The 22172-nt window shown below is 42.8% G+C and overlaps 1 protein-coding gene across 2 annotated transcripts in view; it reads left to right on the forward strand.

Annotated features, from left to right (window-relative positions):
* TNRC6C (trinucleotide repeat containing adaptor 6C) overlaps positions 1–22172 on the forward strand; it is an 81105-nt gene that overhangs the window by 29058 nt on the left and 29875 nt on the right. For both annotated transcript variants that reach the window (XM_082679575.1, XM_082679576.1), the window contains exons 4-6: positions 8390–10993; positions 17708–17923; positions 19773–19939. In XM_082679575.1, coding sequence (XP_082535701.1) covers positions 8390–10993; positions 17708–17923; positions 19773–19939 — 2987 coding nt within the window. The remainder of the gene's footprint in view (positions 1–8389; positions 10994–17707; positions 17924–19772; positions 19940–22172) is intronic.

A 22172-nucleotide genomic window follows, 5' to 3' on the forward strand; every position in this document is an offset into this window, starting at 1 on the left:
TTGCCCGCGCTTCCCTACCTGATTAATGTGACGCCTAATTAAAAGCCCGCTCACTGTAGGTTCAGGAAGCTCTTCGTTAAACACTTTTTCTTGAAAAGTTTATCTTTACATGGTAACATTTTGGAATTTAAAAAAAGAAGAAAGCTTTTTTCTTTAAACCATGCTATCGTGTGATCCTTTTTAATCACCTAAGACTGTTTATGTTACTTACATTTTTATAGAGACACCTATTTTTAGAACGTGTAAACCATTCAAACAGCAGGAAAAAAGTGAATTTAACATTTGGTGATAGAATGTTGTAATGGAAGGAGCACTGGAATTTTATCCTGAAGATAGGCATTTCTGTTCAGTCCTTACTGGTTATTGGTTATAACACCTTTTCCAAATCTGGCCTCTGAGCCTCTGTTTCCCCATCTGTAAAACAGATGTAATTTGTAAGGTTCAGTTCATTTAATGTGTGTGGAAATACGCAGAACTTGAAAGTGCTATGAAATATGTGGTGTCGTAGGGATAGGAAGACTTATTTATAAACTCTCTCAAACTTGCTGCATAACAGATGCATGGATTTTAGCCTTTAACAGTTCCTGTGGGCTTATCCTGGAGAGTTGAGAATAACTTACAAGAGAATTCAGTCTTGGTTTATTTTAGAGCTTTCATTCATTTCAAAATGCCTGTTCCCACAAGTCAGTCATTTCACAAATTTCTTTCATAGAGTCTTTTAGACTATAACTAAAAGATGGGTTTTTGAATTGATAGCACAGTCAAGAGACTTTGGTTTATGAAAGGCATGTTATTCAAATATTTTTGAAGTCATAAATTCTCCCAAGAAGAATGGTGTGCTTTAAACATAAAGAGAGTAATAGCCTTAAAAATGTAACACGTTTTCATTTTAGAGATAAATTCTAGTGTCAGAATATGTGGTGGTGGTGGTGGGGTATTGCTGGTGCTACTGGTGATGATGGTGGTGGTGGTGATGGTGGGAGTGATAATGCTATTGATGTGATGGTGGTGTTGGTGATGATGACGATGAGCGGCAAGAGAGGAGAGACTTCAGGGGCTCCCCAGAACAGAACTAGTCAAACTGTGCTCCTCAGATACCCACAGAAGACTTTAAAGGAGTCTGAGTGGTGAAAGGATGGTGGGAGTGGGGAAAGCCTAATTTTTCCAAAGTGGCTTTAGGTTTAACTCCTTTGTGTTTTGGGGAAGTAGGTTCTGCTCTTTGTTTTCTGTTGTCTGGTTTTTACCACTGCACTAAGAAGATGGTGAGTGGTATTTTCAAATCAACTTAAGTCTATATTTGAAAATCAAAAATATTGCATTAAAATCATAACTTTCTGCTTTCTAGTTTTCAAGTCCTTTCCAGCTTTTAAATGCATTTATGTATTCAAACTTTTTTTTTTTTTTTTTTGCCTGCGCAGGATGTGGTATCGTAGTTCCCCAACCAGGGATCAAACCAGCACCCTCTGCATTGAGAGTTCCAAGTCTTAACCACTGGACTGCCAGGGAAGTCCCCAAACTATTTTTTTATATATGTATTAAAGTACATAGGTCACAGTTGATTCCCATTTTAAAACTTTTTGAGAAGGAAAAACATGAGAAAACAAGATAAAGTGAAAGAAGGAAAATAAAAAACTAGAGCAAAGACTGGCACCTTTGTGCTTCATGCTCGTCTCGGCACAGAAAGTTCTTTGAGGGGAGACTAGGTCTTGTTCATCTGTGCAGTGTTTGTGAGCTCATCGGTAGGGCTGTTGAACATGCTTGTTCAGCAGAATGTGAGTGTCTCAGGGAACTGTCATCGGAGGACACTGTGACTAGAGTCACACAGGAACAGGCTCTGTACGGGGCCCCAAACTGTAGGAAGAGAGGACCCTGTAAAGAAAGATCCTGGGGCTAAGAGCTTTCTTTAATGTACCAGAACTGGGAACACTAAGGAGCAAGGCTGAAAATCAAATTGTAGAACCACGGCATAGAGGAATTTTTACCATTTAGCCTTAACTTTTTGGTTTTTAATGTATTTAATGTTCATTTTGACCCTTAAACACCCCCAAATGTGGTATTATCTTGGAAAAATCCATATATCATTTTGGTGTTCCTGAAGTTTAATTACAGTGAAAGACATTGTAATATTTGTCTCTTTCATTTTGTTTCCTTATCCCCTGTTTCCATTACAGCTAAAAACATTTTAAGTAGAAAAATATTTTTAGTGGCTTACATGGTAATAACACATATAAATGTATATAGCAAATTAACTTGTTAGCCTCACTTTAAGCCCCTCCAAATAGTTCCTCATATAAGGGTGGCCGTCTTTGCAAGCTTAGGACAGAAGTCCTCACCTGGAAATGGACTTGAGCTGTTCCGTGCACTGGTGAGAGTTGAGCTTCTCCTTTAGGTTCCTTTAGTAGCAGTGATCCCCTGTCCTTTATACCGTCTGTGCCAAAACACAGGTGTAAGTACCCGTTCAGTAAAACTCCCTTGGTGTTTGGGGGACATTTCTTTTTTTCTTCCTTCCTTCCTTCTTTTTTTTTTTTTTTTTGCCACACCACACAGCTTGAGTGATCTTAGCTCCCTGACCAGGGATTAAACACAGGGCCACAGCAGTGAAAGCACCGAGTCCTAACCACTGGATTGCCAGGGAATTCCCAGGGGGACATTTCGTCTCATGCTTTCACCTCCTTCCCTCTTTTATCTCCTCTCCTCTAGCCTTCTCTCTCTCGTCTCCTTTCCCACCATGTGTACCGAGTTCCAGAACACTTAGCTCCCCTTTGAGTTAGGAGCACTGGTCTCCTGGCATGCACCACTTGCAGACACGTTCTCGCCTTTGAGAAAAGTGTCCTGTTGAGCGGATGACAACACGTAGATTCCGCAGTGCTTGTTGGAGGGAGCCCCCACTTGATCCAGCTACTGAAGCAGGTGATGGAGGGGAGTGAAGAGGGGAGAAGAGTGGTGCTAATGGTCTTTTAAGGAGCTGGATGAAGCACCTGCAAGGATGCGTGAGTCCACACGGAGAGACTGCTGATGAACTGCACATTAACATCTGAGCTTCTGACTTGCTTCTCCCAGGACTGAGGGCGGATCCGCTCGGAGGTCTTGCAACCGCCCCAGACTCAATATGTCTGGATCTCAGTCCGTCATCTCCCTTTCTTCTCTCCTTCCCAGAACTGCCCTTACTCCAGTGTTCCCTATTATAGTTTAATATAGTTCCCTGTGCTCTACAGTAGGTCCCTGTTGTTTATCTATTTTATATATAGTAGTGTGTATCTGTTAATCCCAAACTCCTAATTTATCCCTCCCCCCGTCCCCTTTGGTCACCTTAAGTTTGTTTTCTATGTCTGTGAGTCTGTTTCTGTTTTGTAAATAAGTTCATTTGTATAACTTTTTTAGATTCCACATACAAGTGATATCACATGATATCTTCTTTCTCTGTCAGTGGGCATTTAGGTTGCTTCCATGTCTTGGCTATTCTAATAGTGCTGCCATGAACATAGGGGTGCATGTATCTTTTCCAGTTATAGTTTTGTCTGGGTATATGCTCAGGAGTGGTATTGCTGGATCATATGGTAACTCTGTTTTTAGTTTTCTAGGGAACATCCGTACTGTTCTCCATAGTGGCTGCGCCAATTTACATTCCCACCAACAGTGTGTGAGGGTTTTCTTCTCTCCAGCATTTATTATTTGTAGACTTTTCAGTGATGGCCATTCTGACCAGTGTGAGGTGATACCTCGTGGGTTTGATGTTAAGAACCTTCTGAAGTGTGTGAGTAGGCATTCATGATCTGCTGGAGGTGCATTTGGAAAGACTATTTGGTGCATTACTGAGAAGAGACTGGAGAGAAGCAGGAATGGGTCTGGGGGAGACAGTTAGAAATTCTCCTAGATTCTCATAGGAGAATCCAGTCGTAGTAAGTGAAAGTGTCCTAGAGACTCCAGTGTGTAAACGCTCAGGCGAGACTTCATCCTGCCCTCTGTCGGCTCGGGTGCTGGGGCTCCTGCCAGCACTGCCTCGTTGGTGCCGAGCTGGCTCTGCTGCCCTTGAGCTCTTCCTCTCCACCCCAGGGAAGGACTGAGCGGTGGAACTTGATCACTGTGGGGGCCATCCCTTCAGCAGACAGACACACTTGTTAGAAAGAGCCCAGGCTGCACGGCGATGCTACATACCCTTGATACACCTTTATGGATGCGTTTTCTTTTTTTTAACCTAATGACTAATATTTTTCATGAAATTTGGGATTTTTAAAATTTACGTGAATGAAAAAAATCCTTTTTCTCACAGGATTATCTCCTTAATTCCAACGTTAGCTTTTGGTCCTTGGCCCTTTGTTGCTCTTGTAAAGCTCTAAGGGCAGAGGACTATCCGTGAAAGTAGAGAATTCAGGTATTTGTCAGCATGTTGATTCAGTGTTTTTCATGTAATTTTTCTCCTCCTTGTTTTCCATCTCCCCTTTTCAGGTTTAGTTACTGTATTTGTTTTTTTTCTTTTTTGGCTGCACTGCACGGCTTGTGGGATCTTAGTTTCCCAAACAGGGATTGAACCCGGGCCCTCGGCATTGAGAGTGTGGAGTCCTAACCACTGGACCGCCGGGGAATTCCCTAGTTACTGTATTAAATTCATTACTTGCCTTACCCTCTCTCTGTCTCATAGAGAAGTTTATAAATTATTTTATCTTGTAAAATGTAGGATGTTCTATAGCTCAAAATGTAATGATCTAGATTTATTTTTCTCACAAGCAACAACATTGCTCCTACATTTTATCATCTCATAATGTCAGAAATTAAATAATATTTACTATTTACAGTTTTATGTTTTGATTATAAATATCTGTAGAAAATTCCAAAACAAAACCATCTGAGTAGGAGGATGGCATATTTTGGAATTGTTTTACATTATTTATTGAAAACTCATTGGGTTTTATGGGTTTTTTATATGCAAACAATGTAGTTCTTAGATTGTTCATTTTAAACGAAATAAACCAGTTTGATTATAGAAATGCTTTACATGTGAAAAGATACTCAACATTACTAATCATTAAGGAGAAGCAGATCAAAACCACAATGAGATACCACTTCACACCCATTAGGCTGGCTGTTATTCAAAAATCAGAATATAACAAGTGTTGGCAAGGATGTGGAGAAATTGGAACCCTGGTGTATTGCTGGTATACTGTTTCATCTTGGGATGAGGGATAGTGGTGATGGTTTCACAAAATGAATGTACTTAACACTGCTGAATTGTATACTCAAAAATGGTTAAAATGGAAAATTATATTTTGTATATTTTACCCGAAAAAAAATCTTCTCTCCAATATTGTAGTTGAGATTGACAGTGTCAAATATGTTGCTAGGTATTTTTTTGTGTGATTCTTATGTAGTATATATAAACTCTAGATTATAAATTTTAGAGCTGAGAACTTTAGGGCTTAGGTAGTTAGTTCATCATCATCTTTGTAGAGTTGAGAAATGACTTAAGATTGTTCAGCTAATTGGTGGCTTTAGCTAAAACTCATATTTGGTTCTATACATTGATTCTTTTGTTTGTCCAACAGACATTTATTGGTTGCCTAATATGTAGCAAGCATTATGGATGTAAAACCTTGCTAGGCCAGGCTGGTAACCTGCTACTGCTGGGTGCAGGTTGCAGTGAGTGCTCTCCAAGTCAAGAGGTAGGTGGCCCGCCTTTGGGTAAACCTTGTCCCTGCAGGGGCAAGACCGAGGGAGAGTGAACTGTGGTAGGTTTGCTGACAAAAAGTGATAATCTTTGGTTTTTGTTTGTTTGTTTTTAATTGGGGTATAGTTGTTTTACAATGTTGTGTTAGTTTCTACTGTACAGCGAAGTGGAGTTCCCTGTGCTATACAGCAGGTTCTCATTAGTTATCTGTTTTATACATATTAGTGTATATATGTCAGTCCCACTCTCCCAATGCATCCCACCCCACCTTTCCCCACTTGATGTCCATACGTTTGTTCTCTACGTCTGTGTCTGTATTTCTGCCTTGGAAACTGGTTCATCTGTACCATTTTTCTAGATTCCACATATATGCATTAATATATGATATTTGTTTTTCTCTTTCTGACTTCACTCTATATTGACAGTCTCTAGGTCCATCCATGTCTCTACAAGTGACCCAATTTCGTTCCTTTTTATGGCTGAGTAATATTCCATTGTATATATGTACCACACCTTTATCCCTTCATCTGTCGATGAGCATTTAGGGATAATCTCTGTTTTTTAACTTGGTCTTATTTTCAGTGTTAAATGATGAGTGGCTCATTGATCTCTTTATTTTGAGGGCCACCAGGGAAGCCCTCGTTGATCTCTTTAAATTGGTTATTACATAAGCTAGTTTTTATAGTATAGGCAAAACCAACAGAGGAAATTGTCATAAACCAGGGTAGCAGAGCCAACCCCTAATATCAATATTTGGCAATAAAGAACTTCATTGTTTTATGGTAATTTAGATACTTAAAGTTTTCTGTTGCCTATCTTCATTTTCCCTTTGTAGTTTTCACCTGGAATTACCTGCCTACTTTTTTTTTTTAATATTTACTTCTTTATTTTCTTAAGAACAAAAGCCTCGGATTTCCCAGGTTGCGCAGTGGTTAAGAATCTGCCTACCAATGCAGGGGACATAGGTTCGAGCCCTGGTCTGGGAAGATCCCACATGCCTCGGAGCAACTAAGCCCGTGCGCCACAACTACTGAAGCCCACGCGCCTAGAGCCCGTGCTCTGCAGCAAGAGAAGCCACCGCAGTGAGAAGCCCACACTCGCCGCAACTAGAGAAAGCCTGTGCGCAGCAACGAAGACCCAATGCTGCCAAACATTTTTTTAAAAGAAGAATAAAAACCTCTTACAAGCGACACAGTTGATTTTTTTTTTTTGACCACGCCATGCAGCACATGGGATCTTAGTTCCCCTACCAGGGATTGAACCCGTGCCCCTGGCCCTGGGAACATGGAACCTTAATCACTGGACTGCCAGGGAAGTCCCTACCTGCCTACTTTAGAATCACCTAGACCATCATTCTAAATTCATTACATTCCTTTTAGTCGCGGCCAGTTAGCTCAGTTGGTTAGAGCGTGGAGCTGATAAATTCATTACATTCCTTTTAAATCAGGCAACAAAAGTCATTTGTTTGGGTTTTTTTTTTTAAGGTTGAAGTTAGTTTTGGTATGTTCTTTCTAGTGATGGTGATAATTCTTTGAATACTTCCTCTTTTAGCTCCATCAAACTATAAAAGAGATTGCGGGGGGGAGCCCAGTTTTACTGTCCATGAGTAAGATATTTCTTGTTGAAATTAATTTGCAGAGAACATAATAATGAAAGTGTTCTAAAAGAGAAGAAATATTTAATTGCAATTATCTGTATATCATACTATTTAAAGAAACTGTCAACGATTTCTAAACTGTGTGAGGTCTTGAGTGATGCATACTTCGAATAAAGTCTATTGGAAAATTCGTTGGAATATAAGTTTGATTGCAATGTTAGAAATACCCCAAAAATTAGGAAATTAAAGGAGGTAAATAACAGATACCAAATACTAGCTTCTTTAAAAGGATCATAAGAGTGAAAAGATATAAATACTATAGAAGATATCGTATAAAGTTATTCTGGGGATCTCCAAAGAAAAGACTAAATTAAGGAAGTAGAAAGCAACTGAAGAAGGACTCCATAGAGATCCGAGAAGATACCAGCTATAGCGCTGAGAATATTTTTTATTAATGCACAGGAAACCAGGATAAACCATAATCACTGGTAATGACAGATAAAGTAGTATAAATGTAATCAAATCGTTCTAACTCTTGTACCCTTGATAACATGAGAGATCATTTTCTGAAACCACTTCTCTCTCTCTCCCTCCATCCCCCACCCCCCAAATATTGGTTCTGTTATATGATTCTGCGGGAGATTTACAATTCTTTTCTACCAAATGAGCTGTGTAACTTCTATCTAATACTGTGACTCATTAGAAGTCTTGAAAAGAACTGCAAATTGCACCCAGCATCCAGGCGAGCTTCAGTGTTGTAGCCAGCGTTTCCCAGAAGCTGAGTGTTCACAGGTGTTGCATGGTCGCATAGATTCCAAACTGCTTCCAGTTAAGCCACTTTCTTTACTACAAACGCTTTCACAGATGCTCCTGTGCTAATGTGCATTGTGAATCTTCTCAATACTATGGTGTAGTGGTAAGAATTAAAGTAATTTTAGAAGCATTAACTCTTTTTTGAATGGGAGCTACTTAGAAGACAAATAACTTTTTTCTTGAAGTCATTTTTTAGTATTTGTCATTCAGAATTGAAAACTCGAAATAAAGAGCTTCCCCCAAAGACTAGTTTTAACAGTTGATTCACCGATAAGTGGGAGGAGAATCTAACTTTGAACTTGTTTCATCTTTTGCAGAAATCGGCCACAGCGGGCTGGCAGAGCATTATGAAAGTTCCCACTGGGGACAGCAGCCCACTTACAGGAGCGAAGCCAACGGCAGCTGGGATAAAGTGATAATAGACAGGACCGATAAGGAGGCGTGGCCTTCCATCACGGGAACAGAGGCTGAATCTGCCTCAGAATGTACGACAGACACTGACTGTACCTCCAGCTGTGGCTCAGAGAACAGTAGCATGGCTACAGGGAGTGCCCAGGGCAGCTTCACTGGACATACCAAGAAGACGAACGGCAATAATGGCACCAACGGCGCACTCGTCCAAAGCCCTTCTAATCAGAGTGCCCTTGGGGCGGGGGGAGCAAACGGTAATGGAAATGCAGCCAGAGTGTGGGGCGTAGCCACGGGCTCCAGCTCCGGCCTGGCTCACTGCTCCCTCAGTGGTGGGGATGGAAAGATGGACAACATGATCGGAGATGGGAGAAGTCAGAATTGCTGGGGTGCTTCCAACTCCAATGCTGGCATTAATCTTAACCTTAATCCCAATGCCAACCCAGCTGCCTGGCCTGTACTTGGACATGAAGGAACTGTGGCGACAGGCAACCCTTCCAGTATTTGCAGTCCAGTCAGTGCCATAGGTCAAAACATGGGCAACCAGAATGGGAACCCAGCGGGCACTTTAGGTGCTTGGGGAAACTTGCTGCCGCAAGAGAGCACAGAACCACAAACGTCCACTTCTCAGAATGTGTCTTTCAGCGTACAACCTCAGAACCTTAACACTGATGGACCAAATAACACTAACCCCCTGAACTCTTCACCAAACCCTATCAATGCAGTGCAGACAAACGGACTGCCAAACTGGGGCATGGCTGTTGGTATGGGGGCCATCATCCCGCCCCACCTGCAAGGCCTTCCTGGTGCTAACGGATCATCAGTTTCTCAAGTCAGTGGGGGTGGCAGCGAAGGAATCAGCAGTTCTGTGTGGGGACTGTCCCCAGGTAACCCTGCCACAGGAAATAGCAATTCTGGGTTCAATCAGGGGAATGGCGACACTGTGAACTCAGCATCAAGTGCTAAGCAGAATGGCTCCAGCAGTGCTGTGCACAAGGAGGGAAACGGAGGGAACGCATGGGATTCGGGACCTCCTGCCGGTCCTGGCATCCTCGCCTGGGGGCGGGGCAGTGGCAACCATGGCGTCGGTAACCTCCATTCGGGAGCTTGGGGCCACCCCAGCCGAAGCCCCTCTAACGGGGTGAACGGGGACTGGGGAAAGCCCCCAAACCAGCATTCCAGTAGTGACATCAATGGGAAAGGATCAACAGGGTGGGAGAGTCCTAGTGTCGGCAGCCAGAATCCTGCCACGCAGCCTGGCGGCGAACACACGAACTCTTGGGCCAAAGCTGCATCTTCTGGAACGACAGCAAGTGAAGGAAGCAGCGACGGTTCTGGCAGCCACAACGAAGGAAGCGCTGGGAGGGAAGGAACAGAAGGCCGAAGGCGAGACAAAGGGATTCTAGACCAAGGGCACATCCAATTGCCAAGGAACGATCTTGACCCAAGAGTTCTGTCTAATACTGGTTGGGGACAGACTCCAGTAAAGCAAAACACTGCCTGGGAATTTGAAGAATCCCCAAGGTCTGAGAGAAAGAATGACAATGGGACAGAGGCCTGGGGTTGCGCAGCTACTCAGCTTTCAAACTCAGGGGGGAAGAACGATGGGTCCATCATGAACAGTACAAATACCTCTTCAGTAACGGGGTGGGTCAGCTCACCACCTGCTGCTGCGCCAGCAAACACAGGTTGGGGAGACAGCAGCAGCAAAGCGCCAAATGGCCCCGGGGTTTGGGGGGACACGATAAGCTCTACTGCTGTTAGTAATGCTGCTGCGGCCAAGAGTGGCCACGCTTGGAGTGGGACCGTAAATCAGGAGGACAAGTCGCCCACCTGGGGTGAGCCTCAAAAACCCAGAGCTCAGAACTGGGGAGACGGACACAAAGCGAATCCCGCCTGGAGCGCAGGAGGGGGAGACTGGGCAGACTCGTCTTCTGTCCTTGGACACTTGGGGGATGGGAAAAAAAACGGCTCTGGATGGGATGCTGACAGTAATCGATCAGGGTCTGGCTGGAACGAGGCTCCAAGGTCTGGGACCAGTGGCTGGGGCAATGGCACAAATGCGAAGGTGAATCCAGGGACAAGCTGGGGAGAGTCTTTAAAGCCTGGCCCGCAACAGAACTGGGCGAGCAAACCCCAAGACAGCAGCGCGAGTAACTGGGGAGGAGCCACTTCCGTTAAACAGACAGGAACAGGGTGGATTGGGGGGCCGGTCGCTGTCAAACAGAAGGACAGCAGTGAGGCCACGGGCTGGGAGGAACCTTCCCCGCCATCTATTCGACGCAAAATGGAAATTGATGACGGTACCTCAGCTTGGGGCGACCCGAGCAACTACAACAATAAAACTGTAAACATGTGGGACAGAAACAACCCGGGCATCCAGAGCAGCGCCTCGGTCAGCACCACCACCAGCACCAGCACCACCACCGCGAGCACCAACGCAAACGTGGCCGAGGCGCCCCCGACGCACCAGGCCAGCGCCCAGCTGAACCGATCGCCACTGCTCGGTCCAGGTACGTGGGGGGCTGTGTGTTCCTTTAGAGGCAAAGAAAAAAATGTTTATTCTCATTACATTTGCACACATACTCGACTAGTGTTTTTGTAGCAAATAACATTAAACTGATTTTAGTGCCCTTCACCTTACAATATCGTATTGAATGTCACCCAAAGAGAAGAAAGTTAAGTAGGATTCTCTGATAGCTTTTGATTCAAGAAAAAAAAAAAACATTAAGCACCTTCAAAAGAAAGGAGAGGAAAGAAGAAATACGTCCTCTTAGGAAAGATTGAGGACCATTATGTTAGTTTGTGTTTACTTATTACAAAGTCTTTTTTGTTTTTTGTGGGTTTTTTTTGGCCTCGCTGCACGGCATGTGGGATCTTAGTTCCCCGACCAGGGATCGAACGTGTGCCCCCTGCAGTGGAAGCTCAGAGTGTTAACCATTGGACTGCCAGGGAAGTCCCAAGTCTTCACTTCCTTATGAGATAAACCACTGGTTCTCAACACCAGAGGACTTTCGTTAGAATTACCCGGGAGCTTGGGGACTGGGGGATACCAACCTGAGAGATTGCTAGTGTCATTGGTCTGGAGGTTCAAACCCATTCTGGAGCTGGAACACAGTACAGTAATAATCTAGAGAAATACCCCATGCCTGCCTTTTGATCAGAGATGGTAAGCTGCCCTTCCCAGTCCTTCTCAGACTCGGGGTCTCACTGGCGGTGGAGGGTGTGAAGTGCTGTCAGCTGGCTTGGAGCAGAGCCGCCGCCTCAGCTCTGCCCGGAGGCCGGGGGTAAGTCTGAGCCAGACCTGCAAGCGTAGCCCTTACTTACGTTTCTAAGGAAGCGAAAGCAGCTCCTGAAGTGCAGCCCGATTATCTCGTGCACTTAGAAATAAACACTCTGGGACACTTGAAAATCTATGTGCAGACACAGGAGAACATTGAATATTAATTAATAAAACATTTGATGAATAACATCTTCACAGTAAACTCTGAATCTAGCAATGAGATTAAGGGAGAATCTCCAGAGACGGTTTCTTTCACCCCTGAACTTTGTCAGGTTTCATCAAGACGTACAGATAATTTGAGAGGGATTGGGAGGCGGTGGGGTGAGGGGTTAGGGAGATAACTACCCAGTTAATTCAGAGTCAAATATGAAGGCCATTATAGGCTTGATCTGAGTGAAACCAGTGACATGGTGGGGTCATGATATCTTGCCTAGGGCTGTGTCCTCCCACGGTGGATGGAAGTGAACCATAGTGCCGCATGTCAGTCAGAAAACCAGAAGAATACTGCTAATGTCGCTCCTATTCCAGAACGTTTTGTAATCCGTATTCACCATACCTGTCCACCTATTCTCCTCAGCTCCTCGGAAATGGGTCTCATTACCCTTGGCCAGGCGTTCAGCTGTGCCGGTGGTAATCCCTGTAGCTGTCTCATGAGGTTGGAGGAGGCCCCAGCCAGAAGCAGACTTGACTTTGCATTGTATTCTTATTCTAATGATATTATATTTGCTTTATCGTTTAGTTTTCTGGCACAAACATAACCAAAGGCAGAGATTGTGTGAATTAATCATGGAAGAAGCATATCACCCATTCGATGAACTAAAACTTGGAAGAAACTGGATTTGGGAATCCTCTCGCTAGGTAGATAAAACACATGTGCGGTTTCTCTAAGTCTCCTTAGAGCAGAAGCTGGAGGACATTGTCCTGCCTGCAAGCCGCCCTGTCCTAGAAGCTCAGTTGCTCTTTCATCATCCTTTGGTATAAAAATGATACTCAAAAGTAGAGTCACCTGCAGATGGAGTGAATCAGCAAGATGCTGTTAGAGCGTGACTATTTTCACACCATAACCTCAGAAATCGATCTCGCCGACCCCTCCAGCCAGAGGAATTCTATTTTAAGCACCACGCAGTAGTTACTGAAAGAGGAATGAGCTGTGAGCAATCAATGCTTTGTGTGGGTATGAGATTTTTCTTGGGTTTCAGTTTGGTTAGGCTGTTTATACTTTCGTGTGTGTTGAGGGACTTGGTAAGTCAGGCTGGACGTGAAGGAGGACCAGGGAATCAGAAGTCCTGCTCAAGAAGTAGGAGGAGATGCCTGTCAGTGCAGGTCCTGCGGATACACATGAAGGTTTTCACTTTAGGTACCTTCAGTTCAAAATGAATAGAAAAATGAGACAAAGATGCCATTTGCCCCGCTACACAGCATATCAATAAGAAAGAGTTAGCCCATTTAAAATCGGTATTAATGCACTAAAATAAAAACCTATTTTTCTGTTTCTGATACCTACCCTCTGTGATGACTCAGTAAGACGGGCAAAGGCAGCTCTTCCTAAGAGGCTGTTGTGCAACTTGAGACCACGTGGTCAGCTTTAAAAAGGACCCTTATCTGTAACCCTCAGATAGACTCCCCTGTTTTTGGAACAGAAGTGTCAAATAAATGCCCGAGAAACAGGGCGTTCTAAAAATTATGGGATGCTTTGCATCTGACTGAGCAAACTTCCACATAAAGCTTCACTCTAAGTACCTGTCTTGATTTCAAATGTGAAGAATTAATTGTTGCTGCAGTAAATGAGAAAAATTGCCAGTAGCCAGTAGCCATCCAAGCACTGTAATAAATTTACATTAGGCTTACGTGCCATCATTATGAACAAACTCCCATCTCATCAATACTTAAGTTAGTACCTAAAAATACCAAGCACATGGCAAGCGCTCAAATGCCTAATCAATTAAATTTTCAGTTCTTTATTTTTCCTTCACTTAATTGTAATTGGTCACTTTTTAACTGAACCTTTCTTCCCCAAAAGGAGTGCCTGTCACACTTGTAGAACTCTCTAAGTAGCATCCGTGGAACAAGCTAGCGTTGATTTCTTATTTCACAGAATAACGAATGAATGCCACCTCCCAGCTTAACTATCTGTAGTGCTTAGGATGAGAATCTTTGAGTCGGGTGAAGATTCTCTTTCTCTAGGTTCTGTTTCCTGGGCTCTTATCTGCTCTGTGCTCATTTTCACGCCAGTCTTCTGGGCCTGCAGCACTTGGGCACCCTGGTTTTCTCCGTTCTGATAGAAAGATAAAGAATGTACAGTAAGTCCCCTACATACCAACCTTCAAGTTGCGAACTTTCAAAGATGTGAATGTGCGTTCACACGTCCAATCACATTAGTTAGTTCACGTTGAAACGGAACAGGACCCTACGGTCCTTGCCCCCTCCCACCATGTCCTCAGCCTGCCTTTTGTCTGTGCAAAAACTTCGGCCAAAGAATTAGTTTAATCAGAGAAGTGAGAAAATGCAGAAACAAAGGAAAACAGAGGAGACCAAATAATAATAGTTTAGTCAGTAAACATAGTCAAGGACCTTTATTTCCTCCCCAGTGGCTGTAGATAGTATTCTGAGCCGTATCCTGTGAGCTGTCTTATAGATAGTGAAACCCACACCAGGTGGCAGAAGTTACCTACATGATGAGCAGGCTGTAGCCATGACATAAGCTGCCACAATTCCAAGAACTGGCCTCAAGGAAATGGAAACGAACAGACCCTGGAACTGAAGATTAACTGTACCTAAAGCAATCCAGATGACTCTGGTCAGACCACTGATGACCAATTTCAAGATGCCTGTCAGGCTGACTGTATTGTTTCTACATGTAGCCCCCTCCCTCTGTCTCTAAAAGCTGTTGTCCCCTGATTGTCGGGGGAGGGGGGAGTCGGCCTTTGGACAGGCGTCCGCCCTCCCCACCCTCCCCGCTTGTTGCCAGCATCCAAAATAAAGCAAACTTTCATTTGCACCAACCTGGCCTCTTTATTGGCTTTTGAGTGGCAAGCAGCCGGACCTGGGTTCGGTAACAACATGTCTGGCGTACATTGTCACGTGCACGCATCCTCTACAAGTGGTTGTGCTTTTGTGTACTGTACTGTACAGTGCTGTATAGAGTACAGTGGTACAGTATCTTTATTTCAAGCCCAGGATGAGTGAGTGAAAGTGCAGCTTGCCCTCTGTCTCCTGTTGCTGACGATCCTTCAGCTCTACCATCTCCCACCTCCTCTCCCTCCTCCAGTCAGTAACGCTTCTTGCCTGTTCACTCGATGCCAGCCCCTTGTACTGTATGCCAGCTGTTGTACTGGTACTACTGTACTTTTCAAGGTACTGAACTGTAAGATTAAAAATGTTTTCTTTTTCCGTGTTTCTTATGTATTATTTGTGTGAAAAGTATTATAAACCTATTACAGTAGAGTACTATATAGCTAATTGTGTTAGTTGGGTACCTAGGCTAACTTTGTTGAACTTACGAACAAATTGGACTTACAAACGCACTCTCGGAACGTAACTCGTTCGTATGTAGGGGACTTACTGTATATTTAAAATGGACTGAAAACTACATATTCTGGTAGCATCTCATTGCTGTTGTCATTTTATTCCCAGCACTGTGTTTGTTCAGTTGAAGAAGGGAGATAATTGGGACTTCTCTGGTTAAAGACTGTGCTTCCACTGCAGGGGGCATGGATTCGATCCCTGGTCAGGGAACTAAGATCCCGCATGTGGTGTGGCCAAAAAAAAAAGGGGGAGGTTGGGAGGGTAATGACTCCTGTATCCCATGGACCATCTTTTAAAACTTTAATATCAATGTTTTAATGCAAGATAGAAATTTGTTCAGCCTCATTAAGCCCAACTTTAAAAGAACTTCTATAAAATTATTAACAACAGGGATACCAAATTCACTTGAGCAATAAACATTAAAAGTGGAGAGCGTATTTATTTTAGTAGTATGTATTTAAAATTATCTCCTAGCTACCGAAAATATTTGCTTTGCATCAAAACGTTCTGGTGTGCCTGGGTTTTTAGCATCTCTTCCAGAGGCACTCGGTTGTCAGGTGGTGCACTCATTCTGATGTGTATGTTAGTTTGGCCTTGTTAGGTAAATTATTTTCTTGCCAGAGAGCAACGTAAACTGGAAATGTTGTTTTCTTGCTTTTCTTCCATTTATTTCTAAGGTTTTAGAACCTGCCGCTTGCAGACCCTTTGCCTTCCATATAAAAATACTCTGTAGACATTCCTGCTGCTTTCTCAGGAATTAAAACCTCTTTAACTATAATTACCAGGGTTTTAACACTTATTCTTAGTTTTGACTTAATTAAATAATTTGTAGTACTGTATTTCAAAGAGATGGCAGTATAAGGGTGACAGACAGATTTTAGGTGAGTTTGTTATTTAATTACCAACAGTAAATCAGTATTTTTATAGCTGATTGGCCTTTAGCAACACCTGTATTATTTTATCTTCCCCAAACTTCCATAATTTTTGTCATCTGTGTTAATTTTCCTAATTTAATTTTGTCCCTTCGATTTGTAAAACTCCTTCTCCCAAAATGCATTATTGTTTTATGTGTAATTATAGGTAATATTACAGTTAGCAATTGCCGACAACAGCAATTAGGGCTAACTTCCCTGATATTGGTAATAGTTTACATAATATATTGCTCAGCATAGAGCTTGTAGTTTGAAATGATTCATAGGTTGCATGTACTTTTATTGTGAATCAATGTTATTGCATTTTATTAGAGTAAAGCATCATGGGAGCTGATCACATGCTGTTTCTGGTCAGAAAATTAATAAATTTCATAATGGAGATGGTACTATCCATATTTTAACCAAATAACTTAAAATTTGTGGTTGGCTACTTGTATTTTATGCTTTCTATTCTTCAGTTAGTATTTAAAACATTCACAGTTCTGTCTCCGAGAAGCTGTATCTGTATGAAGACTACAAGTGATATGACCTGTCATTGTGACTATCAGTAGTGTCAAGTGAGCTTATGGGCAAAAGCAAAAAGATCAGAATTTGGATTGATTCGGAAAAAGTGAAGTTTGCATATATAACATAAAATGTTTTTCTTACTAAAGTATAAAGAAGGTGGGGAGATCCTTACTGTTGCCTGGTCTCGTGACCGCTTCTGTGCCTGTAGATAGTGATGCCATAACCTTCTGGATTCATTAGGGACCCTTATCTAGTTTCATTGCATCCCAGTCCCAGATCAGGGTGCTATGGCAACAGGACTGGGTGGAGGAATGAAAGAAGAATTCTGAAAAATTCTTGCAAAAAATACTTGCAATCAGTGTGTTTGTTGGAACCACGCTTATCCATAATTCCTCCACTCTGTTCCCGTCTTTAAAGATGAATGCCTCAGCTCTTTCTCAGCCCACTGCTGGTACCTGAGAATTGTCTGGGTTCTCTATTATTACTTTATTTGTACATGTCTAATCTGCCATCTTCTCATTTCTTTGCCCAGATATATGTCTTTGATGGTTGGTCAAAAGATAAGCAAAAATAATTTTCAGTGTATATTTGCCACTTGTAAATTTTTTTATAAGAGATTAATGTAACATGAAATTTCTTTTAGGTTGTTATGTATAATACCAGAAGTAAAAGAGCTACTTCTTAAACTTTAGTTTTTAAACTATTCTTTTAAACTCTATCATGTTGCAAATACTGTGAATTGAATAGTTTTTAATATAATGGACTTTTAAGTGGGTAGGGGTCAGGAGTGCGAAAAATGCAGCTTAAAAAAAAACTGAACAAATCTGATTAGATTCAATATTGTCTCCTTTTCGCTTTCTACTAAAAGCCATCCTAAAGATAGATTATCTCAAAATTATTTTGAACTTGAAATTACCATTTTTACTTTCTCTCTCTGTTTCATTTTTATTGTTTTCTCTCTCCCCTGGTGCCCTTTTCAGTTTCGTCAGGCTGGGGAGAAATGCCTAATGTTCATTCAAAGGCTGAAAACTCTTGGGGAGAGCCATCCTCCCCTTCTACCCTGGTTGATAACGGCACAGCAGCATGGGGCAAGCCGCCCAGCAGCGGCAGCGGATGGGGGGACCAGCCCACCGAGCCGGCGGTGACGTTTGGAAGAGCCGGCGCCCCCGCTGCCGCCCCAACCCTGTGCAAACCAGGTGAGCCGTGCTTCCTGCCCTGGGTTGGCCGGTTCGAGATGGACCCAGGTAGTCTGTTTAGAGGGATGCTTCTCATTGAATTTTAAGAATTAGTGTTTTAGGACGCTTTCCTCATTTTTAAGTCTAACGTTAAACTAAAACTATAAAGAAATATTTGCCCTGTCTGATACGAGAACACAAGGGAGCTTTTTAACAGGAGTCCATGTTCTCCTTTTTACAAAAAAATAAATACAAGGATCAGAGCAATAAAGCATAGCTGCTTGCTGGTTAGTGGCCTCCACGCTTCTTCAGCAGTGTTCTGCTACCTGCCATTCAAACTATTTAAACTTGCTATGTCACTGAGCAAGGCGGATAAGGCAGGCCATTTTTCTTTTTGAGATTAGGTTTTGAAACATGCATTACTTAACAGCAGTCTGACACTTGCTTTGCTTTCAAGTAAACAAAATTCTGCTTTAGATTCTCCAGGTTTATGCTTCTCTCTCTTTTTCTTTTCTTAAAGAGAAAAACCGTGCTGTGTTTTCCTCCCATTATCTGAAAGTATAATAAGTATACATATAAAATGTACGTCCTTACAAATGAGATCATGTTTACCAAGTGGCATCCTGTAACGTGTGGCTGTTTTGCAATGTGATACTTACGACAAGAGCATGAACATGTTTGCTGATTTAAGTCTGATACTAAAATTAATTGTTCACATGGCTGCAGAAGCTCGGGTTTTTTGTTTTTTTGTTTTTGGACATCATTTAATGTCTCAGATCTTAAAATGAAACTTTATTGTTTTAGTATTTTGTTACGTTGTTAACACTGGATAGTATGCTCTGAATACCAACCATTCTGCTGGATTATTTATTTCATTTATATTACTTCTTGTTATACATCTAAAGGATGGGGAGCTCCTGGGTATTTAAATTCAGGCACTGAGATAGTATATTTGTTTTTAATAATTTGTCCTTGGAGGCCTAATTATATGCCTGTCCACCTTGTAAGCCTCATGTCTTCATCGTCTTATGGACTCTAGTAACAGTACTGTCACCTGACCTTTGTCCTTCTTCAGATTCCCCAGGAAGTGAAAATTCGGGGTAACTTTTTTTTGCGGTATGGCCGCTCCGCGGCATGTGGGATTTTCCCGGACCGGGGCACAAGCCCGTGTCCCCTGCATCGGCAGGCGGACTCTAAACCACTGCGCCACCAGGGAAGCCCTGGGGTAACTTTTATACCAAGAATTGCTTTGGATTTTAAGAAAGGAGAAAGATAATATCCTGAAATCAAAACTCAGTATTCAACTTGTAACTCCCTCTGCCTATAGCCTCAGCTGTCTCCATCCTGTCATTCTGGGAGCATCTCCTGGGAGCTTGTCAAAAGCGCAGACTGTTGGGCCAACCACAGACCTGCCGCATTTCTCCTGATCCCCTGGCAACTCGGGTATGGTCGCGTTGGGGGAGCACTGGTCCACGTGACATACCACGTGACAGGGAGGATAGTGACGTTTTGCAGGACTCTGCATTTTACCAGCCGTTCCATATCACGCAGAGATTGCCACCTTCAGTAGCCTCCAGGATTTACTGTTAGAATGTCCATGCTTTGAAATGACCTCTAGTTGGTTAAAGGAGTTTGGAACAGCACAGCCTACAAGTAGCTGAAGTTTGAAGAAAAAAATAGGTACATATATACATGTATTTTACATTTCTAGTAGGGAAAATTAAATTCTTAGGTCTAAGGGAAACGAAGTAGTAAAAGGTAGGTTATGTACACCCCTTTTGTCCTGCCTCCCCCTAAATGATGTTATAGGGCACCATTGTCTGCTTTGGGAATGGTGAATCTGATACGTTCGTGTTCCCTCTCTTTCTAGCTTCAAAATCTATGCAAGAAGGCTGGGGCAGCGGCGGGGACGATGCGAACCTCGGTGCCGGTCAGTGGGAAGACGAGGATGGGGGCATGTGGAACAACGCCGCTTCCCAAGAAAGCACCTCCTCCTGCAGTTCCTGGGGGAACGCCCCCAAAAAAGGACTCCAAAAGGTGCGTGGGACACTAAAGGAAATAAACTCTAAAAATCAGTGGTGGTGCTTAAAAACATTCAGTTTCAAGGTGGTATCTCCAGGTAACAGTGACAGAGAGATCTGAGGTTCTCAAAGTGCTCTCAGGACCCTGGTGGTCCTGAGGCCCTCTCGGCGGGTCTCTGCCGAGCGTAGAATGGGGTTTTCCAGAGACTACATGCCATTGCTGTCACAGCAGAGCGAAGGCAAGGACAGATGGGTGAATCCAGCTGCTTCTGTGAAGCCGGACAGTAGAGAGATGTTCAGTCAGGTACGACAATGCCACTCTTCTCACTAAAAATTTTTGTTTTAGAAAATATAATTATTTTCCATTAAAAAACATTGTTATATTAACATATAATGGCTTTGTTATGGTTATCTTTAAACAAATTAATACAGTTTTTTTAATTTATCAGTTTTAATTTCTAATACAGTAAATATCAATAAATACAACCCATATAAACAAAACTTCTTTAGGATCCTCGGGTTATTTTTGTTTTTGTTTTTGTTTTTGCGGTATGCGGGCCTCTCACTGTTGTGGCCTCTCCCGTTGCGGAGCACAGGCTCCGGATGCGCAGACTCAGCGGCCATGGCTCACGGGCCCAGCCGCTCCGCGGCATGTGGGATCCTCCCGGACCGGGGCACGAACCCGTGTCCCCTGCCTCGGCAGGCGGACTCTCAACCACTGCGCCACCAGGGAAGCCCAGGATCCTCGGTTTTTAAGAGAGGTAACGGGGTCCTGGGAGCAGGAAGTGTGAGCACTCCCCAGGGACTCAGTTCTCTGCACCCAGATGCACAGCCTCCAGAAGAAATCAAGTGAGGTCCACAGCACAGATGCGCACCAAGACAGCTTCCAAGTAGATCGCAAATTCAAATATGAAAGAGAAAAATGTAAGAGAATTTTAAAAACTATCTTGGCGAGGAAGAGGCCTTTCTAACTATGACCAAAATCTAAAAGCCATGGAATGAAAGGCTTATAACTTCAGTAAACATAAAAACTATACCTGATAGAAAATTTCATCATCAAAGTCAAAAGACAAATAACAAACTGGAAAAAAATGTTTGTAAGTCATAGAGAAGACTGACCTTCCTGATAAATAGAGAAAGATCCTAGAAACTGTTTTTTTTAAAAAAAAAAAACCCACCGGTAGTCCAGTAGACAAATAGCGAAGAATGTAAGCAGGCGATCCGTGGAAAAGGAACGCAAGTCACTGTTAAACGTGCGAAAGGATATTCAACCTGACTTGCAGAAAGAGAATTCAATTTAAACAACATGAAGAAATGCCATTTTTCATCTCTCAGCCCAGCAGAAATCCAAAATACGCTGTCTTCGCAAAGCTGTAGGAAAACCAGCACTCTCGTACATTGCTGGTGGAAGTGTAAACTAGTGTAACCCAAATGGAGGGCAGTGTGGCGTCATCTGTCAAAATTACAGATGCGTCAGCACTTTGACACAGACCTTCTACTTGTCAAGGGACAGCAAAAAAATAGTAACTTAAGTGCACATTGATGGGGTAACTAGTTAAATTATGCTACATCCGTATTATGAAAAACTAAAGTTTTTTTAAAGAAACTAAGCATTGATATGAAAAGATCAACGAAATATATTGCTAAGTGAAAGGCAAGATACAGAGTATATGTATAGCACAACCCCGCTTTTGGGGGGCAAGGGGAAGAGAAGAGGAAATGGGTGTGTGAGTGTGAGGCACACACGTACTCGTAACGGCCTCTGTTGAATTTAAAATTCTCTGGAGGGATGAGTAAGGAGAGAAGAACTCAGCGGACGGGTCATGGGGCGGGAAGAAGATGCTTCCATTTGCCCCTTTTTTCTGCTTTTGAATCATGTGAATGTATTATCTGTTCAAAAATTTTTCAATTTGAAAACCATTCAGTTAGCAGTAAGCAGAACCCAGAAACTAAAACCACGGCTTTTTGCTCATAAAGAGTAGAAATGATTGCAGACTCCAAATTAAATCTTTTCACAATCGGGCTGGCAAATAATCCTGTTAATGATGGGACCAGAAACACCAAATTGATAAGTTAAAATATTGTATATTCTTGGCAAACCTGGCTCTGGCCACAGAGTAATGATTAAAATCACCTCTAGAGAAGCCGCTTCCTTGAGGAAAGTGAGCCTGTTAGTTTGCAGTCACCCCGCATGCGCTGTCCTGTGATTGTGGCAGGCTCAGGTTTGAAAGCACTGTGAGGAATACTGT

This window comes from Grampus griseus (assembly GCF_964374135.1).
Source record: "Grampus griseus genome assembly, chromosome: 20".
NCBI classification, from domain to species: Eukaryota; Metazoa; Chordata; class Mammalia; order Artiodactyla; family Delphinidae; genus Grampus; species Grampus griseus.